The 22,687-nt window shown below is 32.4% G+C and overlaps 1 protein-coding gene across 3 annotated transcripts in view; it reads left to right on the top strand.

Annotated features, from left to right (window-relative positions):
• The window catches only part of ANKRD26 (ankyrin repeat domain 26), a 68,865-nt gene that overhangs the window by 28,301 nt on the left and 17,877 nt on the right, over window positions 1–22,687 (top strand). For 2 of the 3 annotated variants that reach the window (XM_025041255.1, XM_015598748.2), the window contains exons 9-19: window positions 35–95; window positions 188–390; window positions 4,239–4,365; window positions 4,665–4,726; window positions 6,966–7,059; window positions 8,707–8,805; window positions 9,437–9,465; window positions 9,559–9,631; window positions 11,447–11,509; window positions 13,627–13,709; window positions 18,094–18,254. In XM_025041255.1, coding sequence (XP_024897023.1) covers window positions 35–95; window positions 188–390; window positions 4,239–4,365; window positions 4,665–4,726; window positions 6,966–7,059; window positions 8,707–8,805; window positions 9,437–9,465; window positions 9,559–9,631; window positions 11,447–11,509; window positions 13,627–13,709; window positions 18,094–18,254 — 1,055 coding nt within the window. Of the gene's footprint in view, window positions 1–34; window positions 96–187; window positions 391–4,238; window positions 4,366–4,664; window positions 4,727–6,965; window positions 7,060–8,706; window positions 8,806–9,436; window positions 9,466–9,558; window positions 9,632–11,446; window positions 11,510–13,626; window positions 13,710–15,405; window positions 16,439–18,093; window positions 18,255–22,687 lie in introns of all 3 variants that reach the window. The other variant, XM_025041256.1, reaches the window with a different exon arrangement.

Genomic DNA, 22,687 nt, shown 5'->3' with positions numbered 1-22,687 from the left:
AACTTTGATACTTAAAGCTATGAATTTTTTCTAGAATGTCATGAAACCAAGCTTAGCAAAGCTGATGACTGCTGTTCCACAATCCCAGAAAAACAGTAAGTTACCTGAAGACTGTTCGTTCTTATGTCATTTACTGATATGAAGTTACAGGTATTTTCATGGATTTTTTACTTTGTTTTTACTGTAGCAGAAGCAAAATATGCCACTGTGAGACCAGAAAATAGGACCTTATATGAGGATAATAAATCTCATAGTGACAAAGAAGATGAGGTTGAAATGCTTCCCCAGCCATCAACTACAGTCCAGGACTGTTCTCATCAAGATTTCTTATCACCAGGTCCTCTTCTAAAACCTTCTCTCATGTCTTTAGCAGTCGTTGGTCTTACAAAGGTAAGTAATTTTCTTTTGTTTAATTTTAAATGTTTTCCCCCATGCTTTTTCACATACCATTCCCTTGATACTTATAGGAATGAAAAGGATTCCAGAAAGAAATGGAAGTTCTCAAGATAATAATAGAAAACAAGTATAATAACAAGAGAGTTATATGTACAGGATTTTATAAAGTTTCATAGGAGTAAACAATTCTTAGGTCTGCCATTATGGAAGGAGAGAGTTAGAAACCAACTAGAAAGAACAGATAGATGAATGTGAAGATGAAGAAAGTAGGGAAGGGGAAAAATACATTTAAAAATGGCAAGATGAAAATCAAGATTTAACGAGAGTCAAGATGAGATTGTTATGAAGACACAACAGAAATTGAGGGGTTAAATGAGAAAAGGAATTCTATATTATAAAATATAGAACTGATTTTAAATGCAAATTAAGAAAACCAGATAATGAAAAAATGCTCAGACTTCTCTCAGTTACTTATAGCTGATGTTTATGAAGAATTGAAGGAAATTTAATTCTCATTTTCTTTTTTGGGTTATTAAAGTTTTCATTTGAACATTTTAAAAAATCATCATTTTTAAACTTAATTCAATGACATATTTATTCTAGTAAAACTTATATTCGTAGATAATGCAAAGTGAAATCTGTTTTAGACCTTATCAGATTTATTATAAATTATGAATTTATTTCTTATAAATTATGAATTTTTGTTATGGTTTTTAATTTATCTTACTGTTTGGTATATACTTAACTTGATTAATTAACTTCTCTTACTATTTGGTGCAATCTTACTGGATGTTTTAGATTTTTTTGAGAATAAGGACAGAGGAAACAAATAAGAATTTTATTTAGTTTTATTCATTAACCAAAATTATAATTTCTCATTATGTAAATCAGGTTCTTGATCTGTATTTATTAAATGAGAAAATAATTTTAAGCAGCAGTACTCTCAAAGAAATAAAATTTTTTTATAGATATTCTTTAAAAATTTTTTTATTATATGATTCTTTTTATATGAAATATGAAGAATAAATTAACCCATAGAGATGGAAAGCAGATTAGTGGTTGCCTGGGGCTGGCGGTGGAGGGAATGAGGTCTGACCGTTTAATAAAAATGTGATTTTCTTTTGGAGCAATGAAAATATTTGGAATTAGAGGTGATGGTTGTAAAACATTGTGAATGTACTAAATGCTACTGAATTGTTCACTTTAAAATAGTTAAATTTTTTTTAATCCTTCGACTGTGAAAAAGCATTCCACTCAATAATAAAATAGCTCAAGTGTTAAAAAAAAATAGTCAATTTTATGTGTTGTGAACTTTTCCTCGCTAAAAAATACTATCATAACAATAATCAATCAATGAAATTAAGATCATGTTACACGTTTGAAAACAACCCAATGAGCTCATTTAAAACATGTCTTCTGTTCTCGCTTTCTTTATTTAACAATATCTGTTAGATATTGTTCTCTAAGGGGCTGCTTTGTTCTTTGCTATGGCTGCAGACATTTCCATCGTGGCCAGAAGTCACATGAGTCATTTATTTGGTCCCCTACAAGTGGACAGCCAGTTTTTTTGCCGTTATAAACTGTGATGTAGTGAACATCTCTGAGCTCTAGTCTGCGGCCTCCCTGAGGACAAGATGAGACTGAGCAGGGTTGTGAGGGTGCACGGACTTCGACATGCCCCCTCTCTGGGTTCTCTGCGTGCCTGGCACAGTGCTTCACTTTAGGGCTTGTTCAAGGAGAGGGGACAAAAGGAAGAAACGAACCAGAGGAAGACGTGAAATGGGTGCTCGGGAGAGAGTAAAGGCTAAGCAGGAGGTGGTCCCAGAATGGGCCTGGGAGACAGGCCTCCTGACCCTGAATCCACTCTCTACCATTTCCTATCTATGAGACTATGGTCTCCAGCCTCTCAGAGCTAGAGATACTGATTGATCTTTTCCTAATAATATCTGCAATTAATGAACACATATGCCCACATCAAATGAATGAAAACACAATTTATTATTTTTTCTAATATAAAATACTTGTTATTATAACATCATAAGTAAATATTACCAATAGAGTATACAACATTATCTCCGAAAGATGATTTTTACCTTTTAAAATATCTCTAGCAATGGGTGCATTTCATATTATTCTTAAGAAACTTTATTAACTTTGGTATTCATAGTTGTTAAACCTACATGAAAATTCTTTCATATCTAAAACTCAGACATCTAGGAGACTTGATTTTTTTAGTCCTTTTCTTCATTCAGCAGTTCTGCTTGATAAACATAGATGTATTTGAAGACTTTTAAATCTTCGACTTGGATAATCCTAGTTTTATTCATTTTTTTAAACTAGATTTTTCCTGCAATCTTCAACTACCAAGGCTATGTAGAGTAGGTGGGAAATTAGAGCTATTAGTGTGCTGTTCACAGGGAGTCAGACAACCATGTGTGTTTTAAAATAGGGATTTATATTTCTTTCACATGGCATAATAGTAATTAAAAATGCCTCATAATTCTATAATTGCATAAACATTTCTCTTCTACAATTTGAAACTTGTCTTTTAAGATTAATTTTGAAAAATGAGTCTTCTTATAACATTATAACTTGGTGTTTGACAATTAAATTTTTTCATTCGACTTAAAATATAATTTTAATTAAACTATAATAGCCCAGGAATAAATATTTGCATATATCCATAAAAGAGTATTTTGTATTGTTAAAACTGATTTCGAAATATATTATTGAAAAATTGAATTCCATTTTTCCCCCATCCTTGTTTTTATTTTTACAATTTCACAAGTTCTGTGTGAATTTGCATTATTTAATTACATTAGTATGTATTTCAAGCATCTACTTAACATCCTACGCTTTTCCTGAGTAAAGTCATCTATTCCTACTCCAAATGTATTTATCCAAATCTTTCTTGTAAGTTCCCTGGGCGCCTCCAATTTGATATGTCCCAAACCAAAGACATTGCTCCTGACCCTTTCCTTTTTGCTGACTCTATAATCTACTCTGTCACTTGTTTCCTCTATCCTGGTAAATTCCACCACTGAAATACTGAACCTGGAAAAATCCTGGGTTCAAACCTTCCTTGAAATCACCACATCCAGTCACTCAACAAGTTTAATATTTGTTGCCCACTTACCATTTTTTTTATACCGTATTATCATAATTCACTTCCTCACCTTTAATTTTGAAATACTCTTTTTAGTTTTGCTCTTATGTTCATGTTTACATTGCTGCCAGAGAGATTGTTCTAAATTATATTTGTGATGATGTAATTCCTCTGCTTATTTAGTGGCTCCCCATTATGTGAATGTAAAAGTCATATGCTAGCATGACACTTACCTTTTTTTCTTTGGTTTGGTTTTCCATTTTTCTCTCTCCATCCCATTCACAGTGTTCCAGTTTTACCACATTACTTTGGTGCCCTCACTTACTATGCTGTTTCATACCTCATGTTTTTGCTCACGCTGCCCTTTGTAGCATGCCCTTAATGCCCCCACTCTGCACTTAGTATCTCTCAAAATACAGCCCTATATTTGCAGCATTTACTGATCTCCCCTGGTATAACTGACTTGTCCCTTTGTGCCCTTACTGTACGTTATTCATTTCAGTTGTAAAAGCGAATGATCTTTTTCTGTTCTTATGGTTTTTGTGCATCTCTACCCCTACTAGAATATAGGATAAAACTTTTATTTTTATTTTCAGCTTTTCTCGGGCTAGTGCCTGTGATTTGATAGATATAGCAAATGTTTGTTGTTTTCCTGACTGATTGAGTGAGCATATGAAAGAATGTGATGTTTTCTGAAGTTGGGTTTTTGAGGTGTATGTTTTTGTTATTTTTATAGAAAGAAGCAATGAAAGCAGCAATTGCAAAAAAGGAAAATGGTATTGATATTATTGAAGGTGCTCCACAAGAGCAAACAAATAATGACAATTGTAATGCTGATGGAGCACACAAAAATAATACAAGTGGTAAGTTAGTGACTATCAATTTTTTGTAGTGCTTAAATGATAGTATGGACAAATGTAAAGTGTGTAGATTCAACTATGATATCCATTTCTTTGAAATATTATTTTTCGCTGTCTTTCCTCAAAAGTATCCCCAAACTATCAACTTTTCCTTCTTGTAAATACTTCAATCCTCTAAAATTCATTTCTGCTATTATTTTTATTTTATCAAAATATTCATGAATGGAGATAAACTTGCATATGTATTTAAAATTCATAGTAATAAATGTTCACATTAATATATCTGTAACTACATTTTATAGATAAAATGTCAGCATTAGGATTAGGAGAAGAGGAAAATGTAGAATCACCTTGGGATTCTGAGGTACTGTTCTTTATTATTATTATCATTATTATTATTATTAATTTAAAATATGAGCAGTGAGTGTTGTTAAAACATAAAATATATGCTTTGACTTTATTTTCTCATCTCCATATTTGCCCATACCTTATTTTCTTATGTTTTTAACCCATCATTAATAAAATAACTATGTGCTAAATATAATAATACTGCATATTACAATTCTGTTAATTTGCAAGATTTGCTTAATAAAATCACTGTAGTATAGTATAAAAAAATTAAGGCTTCAAAGCCATAAGGAATAAGTTTGGGTTCTAAAATTAAGTTTATCTAAAAACTAAAGAATTATTCCAGGTTGATCTGTGGCCAAATGTATGATTCCATGGTGTATATGGATGTGTAAAACTCCCAATGAGATTCAGAGAGAAACAGTTCAGATTCTAGTTTTTTATAACTTGGAACTTGAAAAGATTATGTCTGGGACTTGAAAGTATCATTATATTTGGACTGTCAAGTAGATCTGCAAGGTACATTTCCAGAGAAGAAAAAGCATGGCGAATAGTAATAAATTTGTGGAATAATACTAACAACAATTTGGCTAAGTAGAGTTTTGATACGTAACAGTGGTTTTGGACAGTTAAAATAGCATGCATTGAGTACCTTTATGGAAACCATATTTGTGGTGACTAATGTAAGTATAGAGTAATGATGAGCTAATCTAAGGTGATAGCTATAGAAAGAGGTTAGAGAACCTGATCGCTTAGATATAGGCATCTGCCACCTAATGGTACAAACACTGTATTTGAAATCCAAGAACATGCTAGCATCCTGGATCACTCACTAGCTATGGGATCTTGGGAAAACTTGTTTTAAACCTGTTTGAATGTCAGCAACCTCATTCATATTAAAAGCACTAATACATACCTTGCAGATGTGTGTAGTGAACAAATGTAACAAGGTAAAAACACTTTGTAAATGGTAATGGGTGCTGTGGAAATAGAAGACACAGTGATCACAGTGTATTTATTGACTTACTAAGTATTGAGAACATTTTTTGTAAACCAGAAGGACAATAAAATGGCAGTAGTGTCAATAGAAGAATGGGAAATTTAGGAAACACATATGGATTCTGAATTTGGGGGATGACAAGTTTCAAGAGACAGTTACTCGAGATAACCTGTAAGTATGTAGTGCTTTAGTACTTGAGGCCTTCTTGATGAGATCTTCAATGTTTTGACCTGAAGTAAATTTCTGTTAATACCAATTATGTGCCGGACAGATAGACACCGAATCAAGAAGTTGAGGGCTTAGGCTGTAGTGGTAGGAGCAGAAAAATAAGTAAACAACAATCCATTATAAGTCACTATAGGTGCTTCATGTAAAGAGAATGGAGAATGTTAGGTTAGAGAATATTGGGGGAGTTTATAGTTGGAATGGGACTGGATGTGGAATTTAGGTGGTCAGAAAAGATCTTTCTGAGTGTGACAAAAGCTGCCAAGTGAAGCATGAGAAGGAGTCAGGCATGTGAAAGTCTAGGAGGAGGACATGCTGAACAGAAAAGAATGATGGATCATATCTGTTCGTCATTTTGCCCTGGTATCTTGGAATGACCAGGAAGCAAGAAGTGGGGTAACCACCACCATACCATTTTGATTATTGTTATTGTGTGTAGAAAAGAAACAAAACGTGCATAATAAGTGCCTGTCACTTTTTAGATAGTTAATAAATAAGTGTTGTTATTCTTATTAAAGCTTACTATACTTTTTTTGAAGAGTTGTGTAACTGTAAAATTTTTTGCTATTATTTAAACATAATTTCAAGAAAAGTGTTTCTTACTGCTTTGTCATTTTATTTAACCACTTTTTAATCAAAAATTTTATCAAATAATAGTTTTTACGAGCCCTTGTTTATTTAAATGACACTTGTTAAATAATTTGTTTAAATATGTATGTTTCAAACTGCCCACTTAGTGGGAATGCAAAGAAGAGTTAGGTGTTTTGAAGTTACTTCCTGGTGACATGTGTATATAAATCAGTATTTTGTTTGTGATAATAGTTACTCTGGGCTTCCATGCTCAGTTTACAGTCATAAAAGGTAAGCTTGATCCAGAGAGCATATTTGAAGTATTCTATTTAAATGTTTTGGTTTTCAGTACATAGTTTCCTTATTTTTAAGTCCAATTGCTTTTAAAGTGCTAAATTTAGATATCTTCTTAGAGATTAGGAAATCTTCATGGAATTCATATTGATATAAATTTTAACAGAGTTTTTCTGCAAGTTTTTCACAGAAGTATGTTGATCATTTATCTGGAACTGCAGATCAAAGAGGAAAAAATATACTAAATGGACAAATAGAAGGTAATTATTGTATTTTGCAAAAAAAAGTCATTTGACATGAATCCTGATATAGTCTAATAGCCAAAGAAAATGACCTATTAAATGCATAGTATGGAAAAGAGAAGTGAAAATGAGATCAGTTGTATAGCTTATCGGGTATCAGCAACAGATTAAATTGAGAGTGCCATGACAGGAGCTATGTTTATTCTATTTCAAGATACTCAAAGACCTAAGGAAAGTCAAGAAATAAGAACGGGATAAGAATAAAAGAAGAAATAAAGAACAAGAAAGGCAGAAATTATAGGACATAAATGAAGGAAAAAGAAGCAGGTACATATAGTGGAAGATGATAAAATAATTCTTTAGAAAAGGGCAAAGTATTGTAAATGTGGGAAGAATATAAAGTGAGTTTCCAGCACCAAAACATGTTAGAGAAGCACAGCAAAAGGTCCCCACTCTTGTTCTTTTCTTCACTGTTGAGAAGGCATTAGGGATTGAGGTACCTGATCATGTAGAGCTCTATTTTATCTACTATGGATGCACATAAGCAGATGTGGTCAGTTATAAATGTATATACTTTAGTGTCATGTAAAATGTGGCAACATCATAGAATAATATTATATATTCTAAAATTAAAGAAGTGGAAAACAGGAGAGAGCAAGGTCAGTTATGGGGAGGTCAGGGAAGTGATAACTTGCTAAAAAGGCCATTAGAAAGTTTATGACTTCTAAAGCAGTTTGAAAAAGGCCATTAGAAAGTTTATGACTTCTAAAGCAGTTTCAGCTTGGAAATGATAGCAACAGGTCTGGCCTGCATTTCTCACAAGTTCTCAGGTGACGCCAGTGTTGCTGGTCTCAGACCGTGCTCTGAGTAAAAGCTGTCAGTTTTCTTCCAAGAAATCTGCATGAAAATCCATTGGAGAGGTTAACCACGAAAAAATCAAGGAAAAGCATTATTTCGTTTTTATTTATTGTGTGTGTTTATAGCCCCCCCAAAAGCAAGAAAATTAAAAAATAGAAATTATAGATGGATAAACAGAGAGCAAAGAAATAGTGGTGGGGACAATCCACAGAAAGGATGGAAAAGGGAAGTATCAAAAAATTACTTTTGAAGAGGATGGGGGATGATGAAGAGGAGGGAGGAAAGAAAGGTGTTAGCTAGGTAATTTTGAAGTCGATGAGGAAATTTGAGAGACCTCACTTTAAATGGCTTTAGGATATTCGCACTGAAGCAGGAGATGAGATTATTGCTGCTCCAGAGAATACTGGAAGCAGGAGGGAGTGTGAGAATTGGAGTAAACTGTAGCCAATCATTTATATTCCTCATGATTGTCAGGCATTAAAGATAATATGTTACCTTGATATTTATTATTCAAAGGAGATTAATTGAAGATAGAAGCATTAGTGGGTTTTTTTTTTGATAGCTAACTGTTTGATAAGATAGCTGGTTCATAAAAATCCTTTAAAGACTAGCATGATATAGCAAGCCCAACTAATTTTGGAAACAAAAAAATTGTTCATTCTGTAATTGCTTAAATTGTTTTTTTTAGAAAATATTATACTGATTTTGAACATAAAAATTTTAATATCTAATATTTCTGTAGCAACTAAATTAATTTTTTATTAACCATATTTCAATATTGAAAGCTCATTATACATTATTCCTCAGATATGTTTTATATACCTTCTTGCATGAGTGGATCAAGAAACTTTAAGATGGCCAAACTACAGGATACAAGAAATGTAGGCATACCAGTAGCCCACATTGGTATGGAAAAAATGAATATTTCTCTTAACTATTATTCTACAAGTGAATATCCAAGCTGGTCAATTCATAACCCTGTCTCAAGGTGACACATGACTTATGCATTCACCTGAACTCTCATCACAATTGTGTGTTTGCTAAATTATAGGACAAATTGAAGATCATGATGAATACTTGTAGCATAATGGTATAAATGATTCTGATGTATTACATTAAAGATAGGCTGTTGCATTCTATCATCAGGTTTCACAATGATTCTTTCAGGGTCATGATTTGCTCCTCTGATGAAAGATCACTTTTCTCTCCATTAATCAGCATGTTGACATTGGTCTATACACACTTTTCTGGTTTGGTTATAATCATTTGAAACATCTTATTTTGAAAGCTCAACTGCATGTTTTGTTAAACCTATATTTTTATTTTTTCTTCAGTATTTATAGTGGATTCATATTTTTGACTTGTTGCTGTCCTAACACTTCTCCTCCAAAAAAAGTTAAAAAAATAAAATAAAAATACCAAATGTAGTCATTTCCAAAGCCAAGCATGAAGATTCAACTCCATACTAACTCTGTGGAAATGTTTGGTTGGCTTCCATATTTATATATAATTGAATGAATGTTTCTTTGCTTTTTAGATTCTCTTGAAAAATATCCTCATTTGAAGGTAATAACTTTTATATTTTATCTTGAATTATTAAGTACAGATTGGATGAAATGTACATTATTTATTAATCATCTTCTTTCAAAACCCACTCAGCCTACCATTGAAGTGGAAGAGCCTGTTCCTAAGAAAGCAATAGAAATAAAGGAAATACAAACATCCAGATCAGGTAAATTTTGTAAAACAAATATAACTGCAAAGGAGTCCACAAGTCCAAAGAATTATTTGACATGCTCATAGTATTTTTATTCATAATTTATTACTTTTTTTTTTTTTGCAAATTTAATTGAAGTATTTGACTACAGTGTAGAGATCATTTTTGGTATCAATGTATGAGAAAAAAGATATATACAAAATAAGAAAATGAAAGTTTAAAAACATAGCCTTTAATTCTGATGTTTCTACTTTTGTTTTGATTCCCAGTTTGGAATCACAATACTTATTAGGAATTCCCAGAGGTTAATTATTAGACTCTGCTTTTCCAACGTTTCAAAATGCTTATTTGAAATTCCAGCCTTTACGTAGAGTAAAGCTTCAGTTGCTAACATGTCAACTATATTTTAACTGTATATCATCTTACTGTTGTTAACACCGATGAGCTTGAGCCAACCAGATGTTCTGATTGGCAGATTGTGTGTGTGGTGGCGGGGGAGGATTTCCTGGTGTCTTTGATTATTAAAAATGGGGAAGTAATTAATCATAATATTTGGTAGACACAATCTTTTAAAACAGTAATTCTGAAAATTTTTGGCCTTAGAATACTTTCATTCTATTGAAAATTATTGAGAATTCCAAAGAATTTTGTTGAAGTAGGTAGTATCTATTGATATGTACAATATTAGAAATTGAAACTGAAATTTAAAATACAAGCACACTAAATCATACAGTCCATTAGCCTTGAGGGCTGTGACCCATTCATCATTAGAGCTGTGCTTAATCATGTCATAGCTGTGGAAAACTACTGTACACTTATAAGAGAATGAAAGTGAAAATGGCAAATGACATTTAATATTCCTGTGAAAATAGATTTGACCTGTTGGACCTCCTAACAAATGGATTTGGGGACTCCTGGGATTCTGTAGAAAACAACCATTTTAAACCCAAAATGAGGTTCATGGGTATAAAATAATAAGGGGACCTCGTGATGAAAAAGTCTTTAAAGTTTCACTTCTACATTCATTGCTTTTTTTGTTGTTCATTAGTCTTAGCAAGTTTAAATCTGAGAATTTTGTTAAAAACGGATAAATTGTTATATATCCATTTTCTGTCTTAGAGCACTCTGTACTCTGGATCAGGTGCAGACCTAGTTGGTCTTATTTTTGCATAGAAACAGGTCACCCAAGGCCGTCATTTCTCATATAAATTTCTGTTTATCTAAAGTTTAAAAAAATGATTCTGAAGATGTTAGGGTAAATAGAAAAGACTATGTCATTGTAATTTGAAGTAGTACCATTTATTAAAATGTTTTTTAAACATGTTTGTCATGCATATTTAAACTTAAAATAAGTGGATAGACATAAATTTTGATAATAACAAAAAATTCATGCCCTGAAGAATCTTAACTATTAATAAGCAAAGCTTTTATGGAAAGCAGACTATGCAATAGGCATTATTGAGTTTCAGTATTTAATTAAACCTATCTATGTGAATGGCAAGTATAGGACACACAAAATAAAATGGACTATGAAGGAGTAGTGTGTATGGGGAAAGAAGGACGTGGGACTGCTTCTCTGAAGAAAGAATTTTTACATGTTAGTCATATTTGTATTATTTACATTATAATCAATGAAAACTTTATTTTTAGATTCTTCTGATTTCCGGGATCTCCCAGTTTCGCCCTCAATCATGAGACTTGTCAAAGATCAGATTTGAAAGTTGATGATAAATGTCCATTTGTATCACAATCGATGTCCCAAAATCAGTCAGCATCCACATGACCTTAATAGATAAAGAAAATACTAATATTGAGCTTTGTTTCTATTAGGAAATTGTAGCCTCCGTGACCTGGGTGAATCACAGCTGTCAGAAAATGGAGAGAGCAAAGAAGGTAATAAAGACACAAAAAGAGTTCAACCCTAGACCACCTCTGGGCGGCTTCACCATGCTTCTGAGTTTTCAGAAATCATTTTGTGGCAAAATCTACTTTATGTTTCCTCTGTTTATGCAACTTACAGCATAACAGAATATTTTAGCAAGACATTTGCACTCACTGCTCCTGTAACCAAAGTAATACGTATGTAAATAAGACAGAATTAGGAGAAAGAGCAATTTTGTTTAGACTGGTATTTAGCATATACTTGGGAGTGGGTAGCAGGGTTATATTTAGAACTATGGGACTAGATGGAAAAACTAGGTAGAGATCTAAATATTACCAACTGAAACAAAACATGGTTTCTTAGCTTTATTTTTATAGCTTTGAATTCAAAAGTATTAGTTACCACTACATCACTGTAACTGAAAAAACACCTTTTGAAACCAAATATTTCTTGCATTTTCTTTAGTTTATACATTTTAGAATTGGCCTTTCCAATAGTACTGGGAATCATTGAGAATTTGGTATATAGTACTTCTTAGCTGTGTCTTCATAGTTTGTCACATTAAAAAAAATTTTTTTAGTAGTTGACAAGATATATTGGTTTTAAGGAGTGTTATATCATTTAAAAACAACATCTGGAAAATGAATTTTAATTCAACCAGGATACTCATTCTATTGACTACTTCTAATATGTGTTTCACGTTATGTACCATTAATTTGTGCCTTTTATCAGTCATATGATCAGGTCTGTAGTAGTAAAACATGCAGTATTTTTTTGCTCCTGTAGTTTTATCTTCTTCCCCTTCCTTAACTTTAGAATTAACATTGTATTTACAAAAGACTTTCAATTATCTCCTAGAGTAGTGTCTGCAAACTATAAATATAAAATTATTTATGTATGTATACAAGTGTCTTATTTCTTCAGGTGCTTGGTAAACACATACCCAATCTCCCTCAACATAGAAACAGAAAAACTACAAAAGAGTTGAAGCAACTTAAAGAGTTCACATAGTTCATTTCACTTCTTAGTTGTTAACTCTTATAAAGCAATGAGCAGAGTCTAGTTCTCCAGGGACCCAGGATTCATGCATATATTCATTGAATAAAGATTATTCTCTAGTGGACTCTGATTATTTTATATCTAAATATTTGTGGAAACATTTGCTCAGTTCAGGCCTGCATCATCTTTATTTTACATTATTGCCTGCTAAATTGTCCCCTATTTATTCATATGCCCCTCAAATTCATCACTACCACAGCGTTTAGACTGATCGATATCCAAAGCAAATATGACCATGAGCTGCTCGTTAAACTATATTACTGTCCAGGCATTTTAAAATTACATATAAGGCTAGTATAATCTCACTTCTGCCTAACTCTCAGTCTTCGGCCATTTCTACTGTCCACCCTTTTCTCTTGTATTACTGAAGCTCTGGTGATGCTCTCCTCACCATTTCTGTATGTTAGACAAACTGTTCTATTGTATGCTTCTCTCCCTGTCTTGATATAGCCTTGCATGGTCTTCTCCTTTCCTGCCTTCTACCCCTTTGATTCTGGCTAAACTCACTGTGAGTCTTAGCTCAGGTATTAACTCTTAAAAAGCCATTCCTGACACCTCTTATCTATGTTCTTTAAACCCCCAAGCTGAGTCCTAAAAAAAATGAAAAGAAATTTGTCAGAACAGTAGAGCCAAACATTTCAGATATATGGAAGGGTGTATTCTGATAAGGCATTAAAAATAACAGTAATTTTGATAACTGTTGATAATGTTGCAGTTGAACCTAAGGCATTGTTAAAAAGGTACTATCATAAAGTAGAGAATATAGTGTGACTTTCTATGTTGTACTGTATTTCTAAATGTTGTTTTGTTTCTGATTGCTTTTTCATTGATGTTTGGTGAATGAATTTGTGAAAGAATTTTTGAGATGTTTGTATGACTTGAACTTTGTAACATCAACTATTTCCTGAGGTTTGTTGGTTTCAGATAATTAAAAGTATTTCTTAAGTAAATATTCAGCAAAAGATTGATTAATTTAAACTCTCAACTGATAATATGTTAATTTCTATTCTTATAAGGATTATAGTTTTTATCTAATCATTCTAAGTTGTTCTTTTTAACTAATATATAGATATGTCAGCAGAACTAGACTTAGAAATAACAACAGAGGAAGAGCAAGAAAGGCTTGATGGAAGTGAAAATAACCACCATTGGGTATGTAAAAATTTAAATTTGAATTGCTGGCATAATATCTTTTTCTGTTTTAATAATGTAACATAGTCCAATTGAAATTACCTTTCTCAAGTTGAGGTAAATTAGGTATATTCCCTCTATACTCAAGTGAGAGTTTTTATCATAGATAGATGTTGAATTTTGTCCAATGCTTTTTCTGCATCTATCAAGATAATGTTGTGATTCTTATCCTTGGTTTTATTGATGAGATGAATGACATTAACTGACATTAACCACTTTGGCATCCCTGGTATAAATCCCACTTGATCTTGGTGTATAATCCTTTTAATCTACTTTTGAATTCAGTTTGCTAGTGTTTTGTTGAGAATTTTGGCATCTATGTTCATCAGGGGTATTGGCCTGTAGTTCTTTTTCTTTATATCGTCTTTGGTTTTGGTGTCAGAGTAGTGCTGGCTTCATAGAATAAGTTTGGAAGTGTTCCTTCCTCTTCAAATTTTGGAATGGTTTGAGAAATCAAAAACAAACAAAACAAAACAAAAATAGACTCATAGAAACAGGGACCAAAGGGATGGTAACCAGAAGGAACAGGCCGAGAGAATGGGTGTAAAGGGGAAGGAGAATATAGTCAATAATGTTGTGATAAGTTTGCATGGTGACAAATGATTACTAGAATTATTGGGATGATCACATTATAAGAAATAAAAACATCAAATCACTATATTGTACACCTGAAACTAATTAATATATACAATATAATATTGTATACCAACTATACTTATGTACTTAATTTAAAAGGAGAAAAAAAAGAAATTACCCTTTAAACTAGTTTTTTAAAATCAAAGGCTCATAACTGAATATTTAATTTTTATAACATTTTAACAAGTTACAAAACTTAAAATATTATTGGAGTTTATAGTAACTTATAGCTAATCTTTATCTTTGGAATTGAGGCAAAATTTTTTTCCTGAATAATGTTTGCTTCTTTCATTTTTATAGCTTTTTTATGTGATAAAGTAACATCAAATATTGAATCATATAATTAAACAGTTGAAATTATGAACAATATAAAACTGATAGCCACTGAGTTGGATTCATGTGAAAAGGGTAATAATTTTTAGAAGTTCAAAATTTGCGGTTTGACACTGCTAGTCACTAATGCCAAAGTTAAAGATTTATTCTCCTTGTGACTTCTATGTAATTGACTTCAGAATCTACATTCAGGGAGAAAATGGGGTCATAAAATCAACTCAACTGCCTATTAAGAGAATCACACTTTCCAGGATGGAAGTTTTTGTTGTTAGAGTACAAATAATAACTTTCCAATTTATTTCATTCCAGTGTAAAAAAGTCCGTAAATATTAATTTTTATAATCCACTCTCTTTACTGGATATTAAAATATATTAGAATTGGATGCAACAGATAACTATATCAATGCATAACACTATCAGTATATCATTTGAATTAAAATTTCGGTGTGCAAGTTCATGTTTTTCTCCTAATTTAGAGTAAAGCAAGTAATTTTTTACTTTTTAATAATAATTTAGTGATTTGGGAATACCTAAACGTAATTAAGAAGTTTAACAGTTGAATTTTAATTGCATTCTCATTTTTCTTTGTCTGTACTTGATTCCTTAAGAATCAAGTTATTTCACAAATGTGTACCCCAACAGATAAGACATCTGAAAATCAAACTAAACAAATTAATCTTCCACTTTTGCATCTGCAAAAAATGTCTCAAGAATCAGACATGAATAAGGATTGTGATAGAGAGGATATATCTGCATATTCAGGACATCCTTGTATGCAAAACTATGAGGAAATGTGGATCAAAAAAGGCAAATTAGAGCGGAGAAATAATTTAAAACTCATTGCAAATGAGTTAAAGCAGAAGTTTGGTGAAATCTGTGGAAAATACAAAATTACTGGTGGTCTTGAGGAAGAGCCACCACTTGACAACTCTAAAAAAGGAGCAAGCTTAAGAGAAATACCTTCTAATTTTCCAGATAATATACTTGATTGTGAGGGAAAAGATGCATTTGGAGTGTCCATCTCTGCAGAGTTCCAGGCATTTCCTGAACAAAAAGAAGTCCCTGTGGAAAATGTCTTTCCTTCTCATTCAGCCTCTGGGTCCCCAGGATATGCTTGCTGGTCATCTTCTAAGCTTTGTTTAAATGAAAATAAATTACACCATGAGAATGATAACAAATCAGACTCTGAACATGTTTTTAACGAAAATAAGGAGAGTTTTTATAATGATACAGAAAATAAAAATGTAAAGAACCCAGTAGTTACATTGGAAGTGAAAGACCGAGGGCTTGATCTGCAGATGACAAAAAATATGAACCCAAATACCACTAATTGGAAATTAGGCATTGGACATATATCTCAGTCTAGCGATCCAGAAAGTCTTCTTGGTTTGTGTCTTGCCCACGCCAAGGAAATGAAACACATGATTCAAATAAAAAGGCACGCTAGTTCTGCAATTACCAATCCTTATAAGGAAACACAACCAAATCAAGACTTGCTCCAGAAGCCATTAAATGCCAATAACTGCAGTGCTAATGACTGCAAAAGCATGGAAACTGAATTAGAAAATGTAAGTTCTTTCCCACCATATAGTGACAGAACATCAAAAGTATTTCTAAATGAAGACTTACAGCAAGATCTGCAAAGGTTTAAGAATGAGATACACATGTTAAAAGCAGAGTTCTTGGCTTTGGAAAAAGAGAAAATTCAACTTCAAAAAGAGGTAGAGGTTCACTTGCTGCTACTTTTTGTGTTTTCTCTTTACCAATTATCTGATGCATTCTGATTTTTCACTTTGAAAAGAGTGTATGTGTAAAATGGAGTTGTCTAAATGTCTAATTGTGTCTAGAAACAGATTATTTCTGCCATCTAAACAATAGAATCTTAGGTAGACATTCTTATAAATTTTGTTCCTTAATCAGCTTAAGACTCTGTCAGCCTTCCATATGAACTGGGAAACTAATTGAGCTATGTACCATGTGACCTTCTGCACCAGAAAAAGCATAAAAGAAATTGCTTAAAACATATAATAAGCTCTAGGTATTTTTTTTTTAAAGTTTATTGGCTTAAATACAAATTGCATTCTATAAATAGTAAAATGAGAAGGAAGAAATGACTGAAAGAAGGGATATAAAATATTCTCAGCTATTCTAAATTTGTGCTTTAGTGTGTAAAAATACATGCTTTACTTAAAACCTTGGAACTTAGAATTCTAACATGACCACTTTGAGATATTTTTAATAACAGACATATATACTTTCAAATATATATATTTTTATCACCACTCTCAAATGTTTTTGTTGAGTCGAACCTTTATATTATGTTGTTTGATAATGTATGGTACATTTCGATGTGCATGATTTTATGATATAGGTACATAAACCCTTTGAAAAAAATTCAGTATTTGTCTCTGAAAAACTGAGTTTTGAGGTCTATGGACTTAATGACAGACAAAAATTGAGATATTCTCCTTTAAAAGAAAATATAGATGAGTCCTCCCCACACACTGAGGCATTAAATGACTTTGCAAATGTCATACTTTTAATTTATCTGATCAATTTACTAAATTCATCTGGTAATTTATCTGATTCAGCATTATAGAATTGTATCATCTATTTTAGTGCCATTAAATGCTAGGGAGCGCATCTTTAGGAGCTTTGGGCAAATCATCTAACCTTTCTTGGTTTTATTCCCATTATCAATGAATATGGGGCTAAAGTAGATAATTATGTCTATACTCTCTAGCTATAAAATTTTATGGTTATTGAATGTGAAATTTGGGGAGTATTACTCATTTTGCAGAATTCTGCATTAACTAACAGTTCATTAGTTTGGCTCTGCTCCTGTGTTGTGGTAAACTTTGTTTTGTGTATTTTATGAATACTATCACTTTTTTGATGTCCCCAAGATCTAAAATAAAAAAAGAACTGGAAAAGGCAGTGGGGGAAAAAATAGCTTAGTGCAGAAGCAGGAAGCACAGTATCACATCCTCTAAATCTGGCTATCTACTGCAAAATCCAGGTGGTGAAGACAGAAGAGGACAAATTTTGTGCCTTTGTCTTTTTATTTCTCTGTCTCTGCTGGTCAAATATGGGGAAGGGGGTGGGAACGTTAGGTAGCAAAGAGTGAGTGTGAATAAGAGCACAAAATTAAGAAAGTCCTTTTTGAAATATTGGACAATTCTGCTTTTACTGAAACAAATAAAACAGTTTACAAAAAACTTCAATGACATGTCATGATAAAATTAAAGTAAGCTCAAGAATATTTTTATTGATGAAAGTCATGACAATTAAACTCAGGGCCAAATGATAATAAAAACAGAAAGGCCTTTATAGTGAATAAATAACAATTATTCTTAGTATCAAAATTTCATTAAAGCTTGAAGAAGAAAGGAAAAAGCACAGAAGTAGTGACATGGAAGTAACAGAAAACATATATAATGCTACCACTGAGGACAATGATGGATTAATTCAACAAAGAAAGAATGGAAACACTGATAACCAACAATTTCCTATTATGGAGGATGAAGATTCTAATAGGTAAGCCTATATCAATAGTTAACAGTAAGTGTTATTTTCTTATAAAACAAATTTTAATTTGAGCTAATATTCATGATTAACAAATTTTATATTTTTACTAGGGACATTCAGCCTTGCCTGGTAATCAGACAAATGTAAATTAACAATGAGATACCATTTTTTGAAGTCATAATGATAAATATTTTATTTAAAAAATAACAACCAGAGTTGGCAATTGGGGAGAAAAAACATTCTCATACACTGTTGGTGGATGAAACTGATAAATCTTTTTTGAAGTACCAGTATTTAGCTGTGTGTTTCAAAATTTCAAATATATCATCCCTTTATCCCAACATCTTTACTACTGGAACTAGATCCTACAGGAAAATATGACTTGTATGAACACACACACCCACACATTCTAAGGACATTTCTTACATATTATTATGTATTTAAAACATACAATAAGTCATTATATATTATATAGTTTAGCATATATGTTAAGGACATAAATATACATATATACATTAAGGATATTTATATATAAATATATTGCATATATGCAATATTAAATATATAACATATATGTTAAAGATATTTATTAGAGCCCTACATATCAAAAAGTTGGAGGTAGTCTAAATACCTATCAATAAGGAAATAAATTTGTTATGCCCATAAAATAATGGACTATGTAACCATTGGGAGAAAATGAGGTTAGGTCTACAATATACTGATCGTTTCATAATTAAAGTATATTTAAAGCATTTATTTTTATGTCATGTCCTAAGCAAATTTTGTTAGAAAAGTTTTAACTGCTGAGTTTATGAAAGAAATTATGTGCTATAGTGGCGCTCTACTTTGATACCATCAAATTTGCTAGTTATTAGATTTTCATGTTTTGTTTCTAACGAGCGTGTGCTCAAATATTAGACCCTTAAATTAATCTGAAATCTGAAGGATTTCACTGGCAATTTGTTCCATGTCCTGTATAAACATTTCGGTATGTTGAGTAAAACCTATTAAAACACATCAAGGGATCAATCCGCTACATCAGGGTTTGAGAGACCTTTTCTGTGAAAAACTGGATAGTAAATATTTTAGGCTTTGTGGACCTTCTGGTCCTTTTTCTTGCAGTCTGAAATCTGTCGTAGACAATAGGTTTTCTGCATTTCCCCCTTTATTTTTGTTAGAGTTTTTATATGACTAATTACTTAGTATATTTGAGTAGTGTACAATATTCTAGAGTTACATGATTTTTATCAGGCAAAACATCTTTCTATGATCATTGTAAGCATGAGAAAAATGATAGGTAATATAATTATATGTCTAGAAAAATGTCAAAGGGTCTTTAAGTTGTATAATTTTGTGATTTTATTATTTAGTACCTGGTCTGGCATTTTAAAAACCATGTAGTGCCACATGTATGTAATTCAAAAAACTTTTAAGTGTTACGAAAATGTTACATAATCATTATGTAAAGATTGAAAACTACAGCAAAATAAGAAGAAAATTGGAGCATCCACGATCATGCCACTTACCTACGAAGTCCTTAATAGATCTATCTATAGTTATTGGTTCTCATTTCCCCTCCATTCACTCTTGAAATCACTAGGAATTTTCAGCCCCACGTCTCCTCTAAAATTGTATTTCTCAAGGTTACCACTAGTTTTCACTCTAATAAATCTAGACGTAATTTCTTAGACCTTCTTTTACTTTACCTATCAGCAATATTTGGCTCAGTGAAAACTGTTCTCCTCCAAAATACTTTTTTCATTTGACTTTCAAGACTTTTAGTTTTCAAGGGAGTAAAACACACTTACCTCGTTTCTCCCCTGCTCGTCTAGTTATGCATCTCAGTCTGTTTTGCTTGTTTCTCCTCATTCTCCACCTTTTACACATTCAAGTTTCCCAGGATTCAATGCTTGATCTTTTTCCTCCTGATTTGTACTACCTTATATATGCTAGTGATCTCCACATTTATATCTCTAGCTCAGATGTCTCTTTTTAATTCCAGACTTATATATCAAACTGCTTTCTTGATATCCCTTTTTGGATAGCTATTGGGTGTTACAAACTTAAGATGTCCAAAATTGAACTACTTGTAATCTTTCTCATACCGCCCCCTCATGTAGTCTTTCCTGTTTGAGTTAATGACAAGTTTTCTAAATACTCTGTCACAAACTTGATGTCATCTTCGACTCATTTGTTTCTCTTTCATCTTGCATTTAATCTGTTAGCAAATCTTGTTAGGTTACCTTCAAAATATATCCAGAGCCAATCACATCTTCCAGGCTGAAGCCACTATCATCTGCTATCTCAATTAGTGTAATAGTCAACTAATTTGTTTCGTTTCCTTCCTTCCTTCCTTCCTTGCATTATGGTTAAATTTTTTATACATATTATACAAGTAAATACTAGAAGAGTATTAAAATAAAAACTTTACAGATTTTAAAGTGGTTCCTCCTGAATAAAAGGCCTGGACACTGTATAGAGGACTGGGCTTTAGAAGGCTGCTTTCATTACTCTCCTATACTCTTAGCCATGTGGCATGTCTAATGTCTTATAATGCCCTCATAAGTTTCTCAGTGGATGTCCTGAACACTTCCCCCTTGCTCCCTCCCTCCCTCCCTCCCTCCCTCCTTTCCTCCTTTCCTCCTTTCCTTCCCTCCCCTCCTCCCTGTCTTTCCATCAATTCTAAACACAGTGGACCTATTAAAAGATAAGTCAGATTATGTTCCTCAGTTCAAAACCTTCTAATTGCCTCCCATTTCACTCAGAGTACATGCCAACGTTCTTCCTAATACCTGTGAGGCCTTTTACACAATCTATTCATCTCAGATCTCTGTCTCTGTCTCTGACTTGCACTTCTGTTTTTTATCCCTTATACTCTGTTCCAACCACATGGAATTTCTCACTATTCCTTCACCGCCACAAGCATACCTCTGTGCTTGCCATTGATTCTATCTGGAATGTTTTTCCTCAGATATCTTCATGGCACTTAAGATCTTCCTTCAGTTCTTTACTTGAAAGCCACTTTCTTAGCAAGACCTTCTTGGCCAGATTGACTCATGTTTCAACCACTCATGCACCCATAACACGTCAGTATTTTATTTTTCTGCTTTTATGTTTCTCCTCTAATGTGCTATAAATTTTGCCTATCTAGTTTATTGTTATGTGTGTTTACTTCACTGTCATGACTAGGATTTTTGTCTCTCCACTGCCATATCCTCACGTGCCTAGAAAAAGGCTGAGCAAACAGTATGATTCAAATATTTACTGAGTCGAATGGAGTTTAACTTATGTGTATTGTTTTACATGTTATGCTAATTCTCATTTAAACAAGACACAGGTTTGATGTGGACTCATTTTGACAATTTTACCTGTCAATTATATGCATTTTATAAACTCTTTTTGGCTCTTTCTAATAAGCTGTATTCCCTCCATGAATGTTTTTACATATAGGGAGAAAAGCCCAATCCTGTGATTACTCACCGTTTTTTTTTTTTTACTGGTATTTATAATCATTTTAATTATGGTAAAAATGGATCAAAGGAATAGCAAACTTCATTTATATTTTATTAAGAAAAAATAATAAATTATTTTATTTAATTATTCTAGAAATTTAAAAAATTCTTGTTAAAGAATTATGAGCCCTCAATATCTGAAATAAAAAGACAAAGTTGGAATTTGTTGCTAACTAAAGTAAGAGCGTTATGCTGGTCAAGCATAGTCTTGTCTAACAGAGTAGCCTGTTCTTCCTATGTATGTTTTATGGAAGAGTGGAGTTTAAGGACTAGTGGACTTTCAGAGGCATAATGGGTTGACATCATCTGAAGCAGTGCGATTATTCAGATGAGTCTGTTGTTGGTTGCCTGGCACTTGGAGGCATGTTTATTGGAGTAAGGTTGTCCCTGGTTGGCTCTTTTTCTGAAAGAAGTGACTGACATTGATTGTTTGGAAAGTGAGTGGTCATTGATTGATTAAACACATGGAAAACGAATACTGGTAGCTTCTTGTTACCATGGCTATGTGTTAATCTTTTCCTAAGTTTGGGGAGACTTTAACCAAATGTTTTCTGTTTAAAAGTTGCCTTCGATCAACTATGTTCAAAGTGAAAACTATTTATTATTATTATTATTATTATTATTTTATGGTGACATTGGTTAACGAAATCCAGTACTTTTCAACTATAATACTTTAACAGTAAGGCTTATATATCTTTACACTGTGTGTTTACCTCCCATAGTTAAATTTCTTTCTGTCACCACATATTTGACCCCCTTTACCCTGTCTACCTACCCCCTCCGACCTCCCCCATACCTCAGGTAACCATTAGTCTATAGTCCATTTCCATGAATCTCTGTTTGTTTGTCCTGTTCATTTGTTGCTTTTAGGTTTATATCTCACATATAAGTGATATCATGTGATTTTCAGCTTTTTCTGTCTGGCTTCTT

Source organism: Pteropus alecto, unplaced genomic scaffold (assembly GCF_000325575.1).
Source record: "Pteropus alecto unplaced genomic scaffold, ASM32557v1 scaffold269, whole genome shotgun sequence".
Lineage (NCBI taxonomy): Eukaryota > Metazoa > Chordata > Mammalia > Chiroptera > Pteropodidae > Pteropus > Pteropus alecto.
Note: the sequence above shows the minus strand (reverse complement) of the source record. Positions and strands in the feature narration are given on the sequence as shown.